The sequence below is a fragment of the Pungitius pungitius genome, chromosome 2, assembly GCF_949316345.1.
Source record: "Pungitius pungitius chromosome 2, fPunPun2.1, whole genome shotgun sequence".
NCBI classification, from domain to species: Eukaryota; Metazoa; Chordata; class Actinopteri; order Perciformes; family Gasterosteidae; genus Pungitius; species Pungitius pungitius.
This window is the reverse complement of record NC_084901.1, coordinates 21044621-21056410: the sequence shown is the minus strand read 5'-3', so window position 1 is coordinate 21056410 and position 11790 is coordinate 21044621. Positions and strand designations below refer to the sequence as shown.

General features: G+C 45.6%; 1 protein-coding gene across 1 annotated transcript; it reads right to left on the bottom strand.

Annotated features, from left to right (window-relative positions):
• Window positions 1-2931: 2931 nt before the first annotated feature.
• On the bottom strand, window positions 2932-8196 carry LOC119228571 (uncharacterized). Its single transcript, XM_062558693.1, has 4 exons — window positions 8086-8196; window positions 7842-8034; window positions 6074-7656; window positions 2932-5533 (listed from the first exon to the last, which is right to left on the bottom strand). The coding sequence occupies exons 1-4, from the start codon at window positions 8194-8196 to the stop codon at window positions 3821-3823; spliced, it is 3600 nt and encodes a 1199-aa protein (XP_062414677.1). The 3' UTR covers window positions 2932-3820.
• Between the last annotated feature and the right edge of the window lie 3594 nt (window positions 8197-11790).

The window sequence follows — 11790 nt, the reverse complement described above, 5'->3', positions numbered from 1 at the left end:
TCTTTATTTAAAGCCGCTGAGAGTCTTAGCAGACCTGCAGCTTTCTGGGAGTTTGTTCCAGATTTGTGCAGCAGAAGAACTGAATGCTGCTTCTCCATGTTCGGGAACAGAAAGGAGAGACAACCCACACAAATCCAATTTTTTAATATTCCTTTAAATTTAATAATTTACGGTTAGTGGTTGAAAACCTCAGACACTAAGTATGTTTGTAACATACAATCAACACGCAAATAAGAAACCAATCCTCATCTACCAAACCCTCACTTGATATGCATTGGTTCTTCTAAGAAGTCAGATACAAGCTCCGGTGGTAGAACAATGGTATGACTGAGCCAGCTGTCATTCATTTGAACCGCCAGTTCCCCAAGATATCCCATTACACACCAGCTAGGTTGGGGTTGCCAGGTCAAAGTGACCTGGAATAGTGGAATAATCCACACATGTAATCTGTGAGGTTCCCATCTGCAGCCAATTTGGCACAATTCTCCCTAAATCCCACAAAGCTCCCAGACATCGCTGACTGATCTATAGAAGATGCACAGGAGTCTGTTTTTTATTTTGAATTCCCTCACTGTTAGATTTAAGGGAGCAGTCTGAGGGAGGGAGGGGAAAAAAGGGGGGGGGGGGGTCATGGGCATTAACTATCTGAACTAGTGATCCTCCTTGAAAGCACACACCCTGTATTTTTCCTCCCACAGCAGTAAATTGTGAAGGAATGTTGCCCCAGCACCAGATCAATAAAGCTACTTTATAATTTAACAAGAACAGATGTTAGCAATCCTAGCTATGCCCTGCTACATAAGTAAGATAACCATGAAGAGGTTAGTGTGTGTGTGTGTGTGTGTGTGTGTGATTTCAGTGTGTGCGCTGATGTTTCAGGAAAGCTTCTTCTGTAGCCAGCCGGGTAGCATCAATCGTGCGATCCCCTCTATCCGTGCGGTTATAAACGCTTAATCACAGTGAGGATTAACCTCATCAGAAATCACATTTCTTTTTTAATTCATGAGGACAAACTCTGAGTTTGAGCTGGGAGGCTCTGCCGATGGAAACAGATCATTTGTACAAGTGAACAGAAAGATGCCTGCTGGCTATTTTCCAGCTGTGTTTACATCTCATCTTAGAAAATCCTCTTTAAATAGAAAAGCAGTTGGTTGGTCAGTTTGGAGACTGCAGCACTTTAACACTCAGTTTTGACGGATTCTCATTAAAAGGCGCATTACGTGACAGGCAAAGTTCAGGATTTTATTTTTCGTACATGGCTTTCCCCATCTTGTATAAAACCATTTCCAATATGCATTCATTTAAATAAAGTATCCCACATTATTGAATACTAACACAGTAAATCCCAAATCATGTTAGCTGGCTTATGTATAACATGACTGCTGCTTAGAGATATCTGAAGAGGCTCCAAGGGATATGTCAGTAATTCAATTAGACGCAATGAAAAGCACACGGCATCCCTCACAGGGACCGCTGGATGCCTTCCATCCATTCTTCTACACTTTATTAGATCCAGTTGTTCTAAATTCGATTCCTGCTCAGTTGGAATCAGTCCACGGTGGAACGTGGACATTTTTGGCAAAAAGGGCTGCAGGCGTCCTTCCACCGGTGACCTCACCGAGGCCAGGTTCTGTGTGAGATTGGATCAGAATTGGCGAGCAGTAGTGCAGAGAACATGGTGAGGTAAGTGCGTAAACACAATCAAGCGAGGCAAGACAAAGGAATGGGCTCGCGCAGCTTTGTCTGACAGCATTATCCCGGCTATTGGTACCAGTGGAGGGGACTCGGTAAACAGCTTTCTCCCCCAGATGCCAATAAATCCAAGGCCATTACGCGCAGGAGGGAAGCATCGGTTTGCATGCTAACTGCAAGTTCCTACAGAGAAGCTCACGCACACACAGCGCGCTCATGTATACATCCGCACATGCATGCACACACCATATGCAGAAACACGTGCGCGCACTCGCATTGTGTGACCGAATAAAACCAAGTGCGGGTCTTTGCTTCTGTTGCTAGGATACCGGTTCTTCTGGCCCCAAAGTAAATCAGGGTGACTGGTGGCAGATACGGCTGTGAGGAATTAACACAAGCTGAGGTAACAAAGAAAAAGTAACTTCTAACTTCAATTAAAGGGAGACCGGCTCCATTCAGCTGGGTTCAATTTAAAGGTTAAGTTCGCAATTTTTCAAATCAGGTGCCAATATGACAATTAAAGCAGGACAGCAGCAATCTGAGTTGAATGAAGTGGAAATCCTCTGATGTTACAACTGTGAGACAGAAGTGAAAAATGATCTCTTTCAGTGAAATATTGTGCGGGTAAACAGAAAGGAAATTTTGTACCCCAAAAGGTTGGATTTTGTCCACATTCCTTAAATTGGGAGTGCATTAGAAGGGATCTCTTAATGAACCATGGGCCGGTGCAGTCACTAGTACTAGTAGTGTCCACTGTAACCCATGTGACCCATGTGACCCATGAGCCTTCTCCCCACACATGCACAGTAGTATTGTCAATAAGCGATTATGGCCATTGATTTTCTTTCTCTTCTCTTCTTTCTCTGAGGGTCCACAGTAAAGCTCTGTGAAACTGCTCATCCTGTGTGGGTTTTTATACATAATAATCCACACTTTGTGTCATTCCCACAAAACCTGTTTTTTATTTTTTATTGCCGATGTTTCCACTTATCCCCAAAATTTCAACCCACCTACGTCCTGTCACATTAAACGAAGACACATCAAGACATAAATTATTCAGAGTAGCTTCACCTTCAGCTGTTTGCAGGATCCTTTTCAGTTTTCAATCAAAACGCCACACATGACTCAATATGTTTGAGCATCGAACACTTTAATACATCTTTGCACAGTGTGCCACGCTGCCTTCATAACTGCTTAGACTACTGTCTAGACTACTGTGGTAATTTAAGGTATTTGTAAGTGTCAGCCCGGTGAGGCGGGGGACTTAAAATCTAATAAAAAAATATAAGATAAATTTATAAAAAGGGTACCAGCAACGCCACCTAGTTGCGGAGTCTAGGTCTCCATAAAAACCGGTTCTTTGTTCATCGAAGGAAGAACAGCATGGGTTACAAGACTTAAAAACGTGGTTTAAAAGGAGGATTTTATTATAACTAAAAGTCCATAAATAACTACAATTGTAAAAAGTCCAGCTGGAACAAAGCGCTAAAAACAAGGTTTAAAATTCAACCAGCCGCTGATCCGTCCGGTCCTTTCTCTGAGTTTCCGGTTGCCAGTGAGGTGCCCAATCCGTCTCGTCCTTGTATGCACCCTGCCTGCTCGTCCGCTGCCTTGTCGTCCTCCACTGCTTCACTCCACTGTGGCTTCTCCTTCCTGTGGCTTCTCCTTCTCGTGGCCTCTCTGCTCGTGGTCTCTCTACCTCGTGGTCTCTCTACCCCCTCTCATGCCGTGCTTGGTGTCCTTATAGCAGCTGGGGTGATTGGGGAGGGGAGGTCCTTTCTCCTAGTGAAATATGGTTGGCCAGGGCTCTGTAGTTGATTAGTCCCTCCAGGTGCATGTAGTTGACTAAACATTGGTTTTATAAATAAAAAATGTAATAAAACAAACCATGCTAAAATGTTATAAAAACAAAACATGCTAAAATGTAATAAAACAAAACATGCTAAAATGTAATAAAAACAAAACATGCTAAAATGTTTATAAAAACAAAACATGCTAAAATGTTTATAAAAACATGCCATACATAAAACCAAAACCATGCTGAAATATAACCAATAATTAAACCACAATGTCCCCCTGGTGACATCCCTCCACTCTTTAATGTTGGCAGTCCCTGCAACATGAATACCTAAACGTCCCTATAACGAGCAGGTGGTTGGCCGAGGTTAGTCCTGTTTGAGCGTCGTGGCGCTACTTCTGGTCCTTGCTCCTGCGCCGGGACCACCACTGGGGCTGGAGCAAACCCATAGAATGCTGTTCCTTGTGGCCAGGGTGTCTCTTCTGCGGGTGTCTCTTCTGCGGGCCCATTGGTCGGTGGGTTGGGGTCTGCTGGAGGAGCTAAGCAGACTTTTAAAGCATTTCTATGTACAGTTCTTTCACGGCCCCCCTTCTCAGGTTTTATCCTATACACCAACCCTGTATTGCCCACTAGTTCAACAATAACAAATTGTTCAGGGTCCCACCAAGTACACAACTTTCCTTGACCTCGTCGATTTCTGTTGCGTACCCATACTCTCTCTCCAGGTAAGAGTGGCATGGCTTTAGCTCTTTTGTCATAGTGTTGTTTACTTTGGGAGGCTGCGTTACCCATTTTCTGTCTAGCTATATGATACGCTAGTGAAAGTCTCTGTTGGTGGTCCAGTATCCAACCACTAATGTCATGGCGTAGTTGCTGGGGACCGACACCAAGTCCCACATGTACAGGAAGCCTCAGATGTCTCCCAAACATAAGAAAAGAGGGAGTGTAGTTGGTTGCACTGTGTATTGTATTATTGTAAGCATGTACCAACTCAAGCAAGTATTCTGGCCAACGGTTTTGCTTCTCTGTCTCTAGAGAGCGGAGCATGTTTAACAAGGTCTGGTTAAAGCGTTCTGTTCCACCATTTCCTGCAGGATGGTACGGCGTTGTGCGGCTTTTAGTTATACCATAGGTATCGCAGAGCTGTTTCATCAATGCCGACTCAAAATTTGGTCCCCGGTCAGAATGGAACCGAGCTGGACAGCCAAAAGGCTGTATTACATGAGTCCACAGAGCTTTTACTGTCGTCTGCGCCGTTTGGTCATGTGTGGGGATGGCCCAAGAGTAGCGTGTAAATAAATCCGTGGCAACAAGGATGTTTTGAATACGGTCTGTTGGCCGACCTAAGGACAAGAAGTCTAGCCCTATTACCTCAAGAGGGTATGACACAGCTATTGGGTTAAGAGGGGCCCTAGGCTCTACTCTTTTCCTCTGGAGGCTGCAGGCAACACAACCCAAATGGAAATGGCGTACCTCTTGCTCCATGTCAGGCCAATAGAAATGCTGTCGTATCCGGGCCAGTGTTCGATCCACACCAGCATGGGCAGCGGCTTCATGGACCTTTTTCCAGACCTCTTCACGCCTTGAGCTTGGACACACCACCTGGAAGCGTACTTCATGGGTATGCTGGTCAGTAACCTTACGACACAATATTTTGTTTTCAACTTTAAGTCTTTTCCGCTGTTGCAACAGTCTCTGTGTTCTACAGGACAAGGCTAGGCGTTCTGGTCCCGTCGGTAGAGTCTGGTTTTCTACATACCTCTTAGCCACTTTTATGTCTGGATCATTGGCTTGGGCATCTTCCCATTCGCTGCTAGCCCACTCACTGTCCTCACTTCTAGGGGTTAGCTCAATGGCTGCTGTGGTCACGCTTGCTCCTGTCTCACACTCCTGGTCTGCAACCCTGGTAGGGATGGGGTCAACTGGAAACCTGGACAGAGCATCTGCATTAGCATTGCTTTTACCTGGGCGGTACTTGACGTCGTAGTTGAAAGAAGCCAGCTGAGCGACCCAGCGTTGTTCCACAGCACCCAGGCGAGCAGTCTGCAGGTGAGCAACAGGGTTATTGTCTGTGTATACTGTGAACTGTGTTCCAGTCAGGTAGTCTCTGAATTTCTCAGTCACCGCCCACTTTAGAGCCAGAAGCTCTAGCTTAAACGAACTGTAGTTAGCATCATTCCTCTCGGTTGGGTGTAGACTTCGGCTGGCGTACGCTATTACACGTTCCTTTCCCTCCTGGGCTTGGGCTAACACTGCTCCCAACCCCTGGTTGCTTGCATCGGTGTAGACAATGAAGGGAAGTGTGTAGTCAGCGTATGCCAGAACAGGGGTTTGTGTCAAAGCCCTCTTTAGGGCATCGAAGGCTGCTTGGCACTCGGAGGACCATTGCACTCTTAGAGTCTCAGACTTTTTATTTGCTGGAATGCCTGTCAACAAGTTATTCAGGGGACGTGCAATTTTGGCAAATCCAGATACAAAGCGTCTGTAGTATCCAGCTAGCCCTAGGAAGGCTCTCACTTGCCTTATCGTGGATGGAACAGGCCAGTTTGATACAGACGAGATTTTATCAGGGTCAGGTCTTACCCCAGAATGGTCCACCACATGGCCCAAAAACTTGACTTCTTGTTGGAGAAGTTTACACTTGTCCAATCGCAGTTTCAGGCCGTGCCGCAACAATCTTTGGATCACTTCATCCAAATGCTGTAGGTGAGAGGAAAAGTCAGGTGAGTATATTATGATGTCGTCCAAATACACCAATAGGGACTCCGCCATTTGTCCACTTAAACACTGTTGCATTAGGCGCTGAAATGTTGCTGGTGCATTACATAGGCCAAAAGGCATGCGCTCAAACTCGAATAGTCCCAGTGGGGTTGTAAAGGCAGTTTTCTCTCTGTCTTGGGGGTCCATCTCAACCTGCCAATAGCCACTGGCCAGGTCAAGGGTAGAAAACCACTCGGCTCGGGTCAGGTTTGTTAGAGTCTCTTCGATTCTGGGAAGGGGAAAGGCATCTTTATGGGTTACGGCATTAAGTTTCCTATAGTCCACACAGAACCTCCAGTTACCGTCCTTCTTCTTCACCAGAACTATGGGTGCAGCCCATGGGCTACAACTTTCTCTGATTACCCCCTTCTCAAGCATTTCTGCAAGTAGGTTTTTCATTTCCTTGTACATCAGAGGCGGAAGAGGTCGGTACCTTTCTCTGATGGGCGCTGCATCACCTGTATGGATACGGTGTTGTACCAGGTCTGTCCGACCAAAGTCTTCATCATGGTTAGCAAACGCGTCCTTCCACTTGAGCAGCAGGGTGCATAGCTCCTCCTGTTGCGGTTTAGAGAGATCAGGTCGGTTAGTCAGGTTCCTTACCTCTTCAGGCAGCTCCTGCCCCTTGTGGTCGACTGTTGCATCTACCAAAGCCACTTCAACAACACCATTGTCTTCCAGAGATAGGGTAAGGTCATGAGATCCATGCACATCAGCTTCATCAATGTGGTACAGCTTACCCAATTTCTGGTACCGCCCTATTGACAAGGTGTAGGGATATGGATTACAGACACGAACAGGGATCCTCCCATTTCTTACCACTGCTAGTGTCCTAGCTACGCCAACATTGTTGGTTTCAGGTAGTGCTTCCATCAGGGCACAGTAGTCAGTTCCTCCCGGGCCCATCCGAGCACGGCCCCACACCAGCAGTTCACTCTTTGGTGGGACTTGGATATTTTGGCGAGCAGCTGGCCGCACGTTTCCCAAGAATCCGTCTTCTGTCATGGTGGCCTTGATACGTCGACAGGTAGCAAAAGCATCCCGCCAAACTCTCTGGTTCTTCAGCTGCTGTGGGGTGGAAACAGGCCTTCCAGGCTGTTTAAAGAGTGTTTCCCAGCAGGCGGTCACAACATTCATACCTATGAGGAGCGGGTGGGTGCAGTGTCTATCTTTAATAATCACGACTCCTCGTCCAGGTATTTTGATGCCTTCCACTTCTAGATCAAACACTGCGTAGCTAGTGTAAGGGATCTCCAGGCCATTGGCTGCCCTTAACTGGAAAACTACAGGGGTCTTCCCAAGCTTAGCTTTGGAAAAATGCTGCTCAAATAAACTCTGCTGCATTAATGTAACCTGAGACCCCGTATCCAACAGTCCTTGCAACTCAACCCCTTCAATCGTTACTCCTATAGTTGGACATTGCCCAATAAAGGCTTCCGTGGCCCTTAAGTCGTGTAGTGCATCAGCAACCCCTGCCCCTTGGACCTCAGCAGCAGGGACGACTAGTTTAAAGCCGCCTGGGAAGCTGCAGGCCTCCTACAATACCTGGCTATATGTCCCGCTTGTCTACATTGGCGACAGATCGGCCTACCTTGTCCATCCCAGTCATTAACACTGGACGCTGGTCGCGACCGCTCCCTATGTTGTGTCAGGGGCGGTGGGGGAGCATTGACTGGTTGAAGGAGTGGTTTAATTTCCTTCATTAATTCTTGGGCGAGTCCTTGCATCTGGGATTTCACATCTTCCATGATCTCTCGCTTCAGCGAGTCTCTCCAACTTTCCTTCTGTAACAAAGCAGGGGAGGCATGAGAGTTGTTCACAGAAAAGCATGTTACCTCCGGCTGTGTGTATCCGTGTTCTGAGGCCAGCAGTAGTGCCTCTTGCCGTAGTGCAGCAAAGTCTTCGTCTGGGTTACGGCGCGCATACACCTTCAGCGCCTGAGTCATTGGGCCTTCGTTTAGCCCAAGCAACAACTGGTCTCGTAGCACCGTGTCAGAGGGGGCGTTGCTTGGATCATGCCGCCGCAACATGCAAAACAGCTCTCTCAACCGTAATATGAACGAAGGTACAGTCTCTCCAGGTTTCTGTTTACAACCGAAGAACTGTGATCTTAAAACCGGGGTTGGGGTTCTATCGCCATAGAGAGAGTCTAGATGGAGAAAAATCTTCCTACCCTGGTCTCGCTCACTGTCTTCAAGGACACTGACCTGGCGTTTAGCCTCTCCTGCTAAGGCTCCCAACACGATAGCTGCCTTCGCAGCCTCTGTTAATTCTTGGGAACTTAACAGTCCTTGAATCTGTTCCTTCCAATCACTATATTTTAAATCTTCACCTGGCCCTTTAAATTTTGGCAGCCACGGGGCACCAGGAAACACAGGCATCATCATCTTCGAAGCCTTTATGTCTTAAATCACCACAGCTGTTCTCCAATCCGATCCTGCCAGCAACTGCCAGAAAAGTTCCCTTGTCAGCCCGGTGAGGCGGGGGACTTAAAATCTAATAAAAAAATATAAGATAAATTTATAAAAAGGGTACCAGCAACGCCACCTAGTTGCGGAGTCTAGGTCTCCATAAAAACCGGTTCTTTGTTCATCGAAGGAAGAACAGCATGGGTTACAAGACTTAAAAACGTGGTTTAAAAGGAGGATTTTATTATAACTAAAAGTCCATAAATAACTACAATTGTAAAAAGTCCAGCTGGAACAAAGCGCTAAAAACAAGGTTTAAAATTCAACCAGCCGCTGATCCGTCCGGTCCTTTCTCTGAGTTTCCGGTTGCCAGTGAGGTGCCCAATCCGTCTCGTCCTTGTATGCACCCTGCCTGCTCGTCCGCTGCCTTGTCGTCCTCCACTGCTTCACTCCACTGTGGCTTCTCCTTCCTGTGGCTTCTCCTTCTCGTGGCCTCTCTGCTCGTGGCCTCTCTGCTCGTGGCCTCTCTGCTCGTGGTCTCTCTACCTCGTGGTCTCTCTACCCCCTCTCATGCCGTGCTTGGTGTCCTTATAGCAGCTGGGGTGATTGGGGAGGGGAGGTCCTTTCTCCTAGTGAAATATGGTTGGCCAGGGCTCTGTAGTTGATTAGTCCCTCCAGGTGCATGTAGTTGACTAAACATTGGTTTTATAAATAAAAAATGTAATAAAACAAACCATGCTAAAATGTTATAAAAACAAAACATGCTAAAATGTAATAAAACAAAACATGCTAAAATGTAATAAAAACAAAACATGCTAAAATGTTTATAAAAACAAAACATGCTAAAATGTTTATAAAAACATGCCATACATAAAACCAAAACCATGCTGAAATATAACCAATAATTAAACCACAATGTCCCCCTGGTGACATAAGCATAATAGTTACCACAGTGGGCGCACACAATTACTCAAGCTATTTAGCAGAAATTATCTGAAAGAATGAGTTGAATAAAACTCGTGAGACGTGAATAGGGACAGATTAACTAAGAAGTTCACATGTGAAGTGATGGAACGGAGTTACATAACAGCAATGCACCAGGTACGCAGGAGCAGCAAAAAGCCTGCCAGCCATGCAACGGATCATTATTGCCTCACACAATTTCATCTTTCATTTTAGGCACACCATGTTCTCCCATGAAGTGTTACGCAGATATACATCAGATAACCATCGGTACATTAAAAAGATAGTTCAGACGTAATTCCGAGAGTAGCCACAGGTGCGCTGATCACATTAACATGCGCCTGTGTGTGAGCCTATGGTGGCCGTCCCACAGGCCACTATACAGCTTTTTTTACATGTAGCTAAATGAGGCTACAGGTGAATGTTGTCGCACAATGACAGTAAATGAACGCTTACCATTAATATTACGTCCAAGATATGGTGAAATGGTGAATAGGAGCAATCCGCACAGCAGGTTACAACAGTCAGTTTTGGGTACTCACACACGGGTACTTGCTCTATTTCACCACATGGCGAATACAAATCCAAACAGCATGAAAGCACCATTATCCCACATAGATTTAATGTAATCACAATTCACGTAATAAACACAGCAACCAGGAGCCCGGAGCATCTTTGCGCCAAATCCATTCGGACAGCAGAAGCGAGCGTAGCATCCACAAGCACACGGCTCAATAAACATGCTAGCAAAGGTAGCTCAACGCTTACCTGCATCAGGTGAAGCTGTGGTGTTCTCAGGCGCATCTTTGGTAGAAGTGTGAATTATTTGAAAATGAAAAATATTCAAGTAAGCTATAAGTACCTCAAAATGTTAAATGTAAATAGTTACTTCTCCCCACCGATTAAATGATTACAACTGTAGGAAAATAATATCATGAAATAATTGTTGAGCAGCAAAAACAGAATGTATAAACTATGAAACTAGTGAGGTGAATGTGAATTACAAACGCACCCTGAAACTCTTTCATGACAGAAATAGAAAAACCAATGATAGACCTGAAGGTTAATTGTCATTGCGATGTATCCTTAGATGACCTCGTGACATTAATGGCTGAGATGCTGGTGGAGGGATGACACAGACGGCTAATTATTTTTAATTTGGTCGTCAGTCCGTCCACTGGCTGCTTCGTACATATACAACACCTCCATAGAGACCCTTGCTTTTACAGCAGTTTAGTCCTTCCCCTGTAAACATTTTGGAATGTCTGTGTTCACTGTTGTCGTTGTTTTTTGATAAAAGGTGTTTGTCTACCGTCAAAACAGCACCAACCGAGAACGTCACAGTGCATAGTGGAGGGCGAGAGAGAGAGAGAGAGAGAGAGAAAGAGAGAGAGAGAGAGAGAGAGAGAGAGAGAAAAAAAACAAGGACGCCAAACAGATCTGATAATGTTGCAACGTGAAGATTGACTGAAGATTACCTGATCACAGATCTTTTTCCTTCTTTGGATTACTGGAATGAACCAAACCGCGTGTGCTCTCAATTCAAGTGTGCCCTGGAAAAAAATGAAGTACTACCTAACACATTGTATCGTCGCCATTCCACTACAGAAACTCACAGTCCTTAGCACACCCGAGCAAGAGGGTCAAAGTTCCCAAAGGTGTTATGAGCAAGTGGAATCCCTGAATTGAAAACACAGTTCAAGCAGCAGCACGTACTCTATGAAGGCTGCCGCAGAATGTGCTTAAAGCGACAACAACAAAAAAGCAATTTGGAAGGCAGCTCATGTTTTTATTTCCAACAGATGGTGTAATCGAATATTTCACGACAGTTGCATCACACAAGAATGGAAACGTTCACAGTTAATAGAGAAGAAGAGCTACACATAAATTCCATTCATATTGATTGTAAGGGTCCGTTGACTCCCTGCACCCGGCCCAGTCTGTGGTTGCATGAACGCATCTGAACAGAAGGTGTTGTCTGTACTGTGCTATCAAGCACTGTTAACTTCATATGAGATGAAACTGATACAGTGATCCAATCACATATCGGTCAGCATCCAGTTGTCTCACCATGGTGCCGTATTCCGCTTTAAAGGGAGCCATCTTCAAGTCTGTGTGGTAATTGCTCCGTGCTGCTGTTTTTACTAACTCTGTTACTCCTGCTGTGGA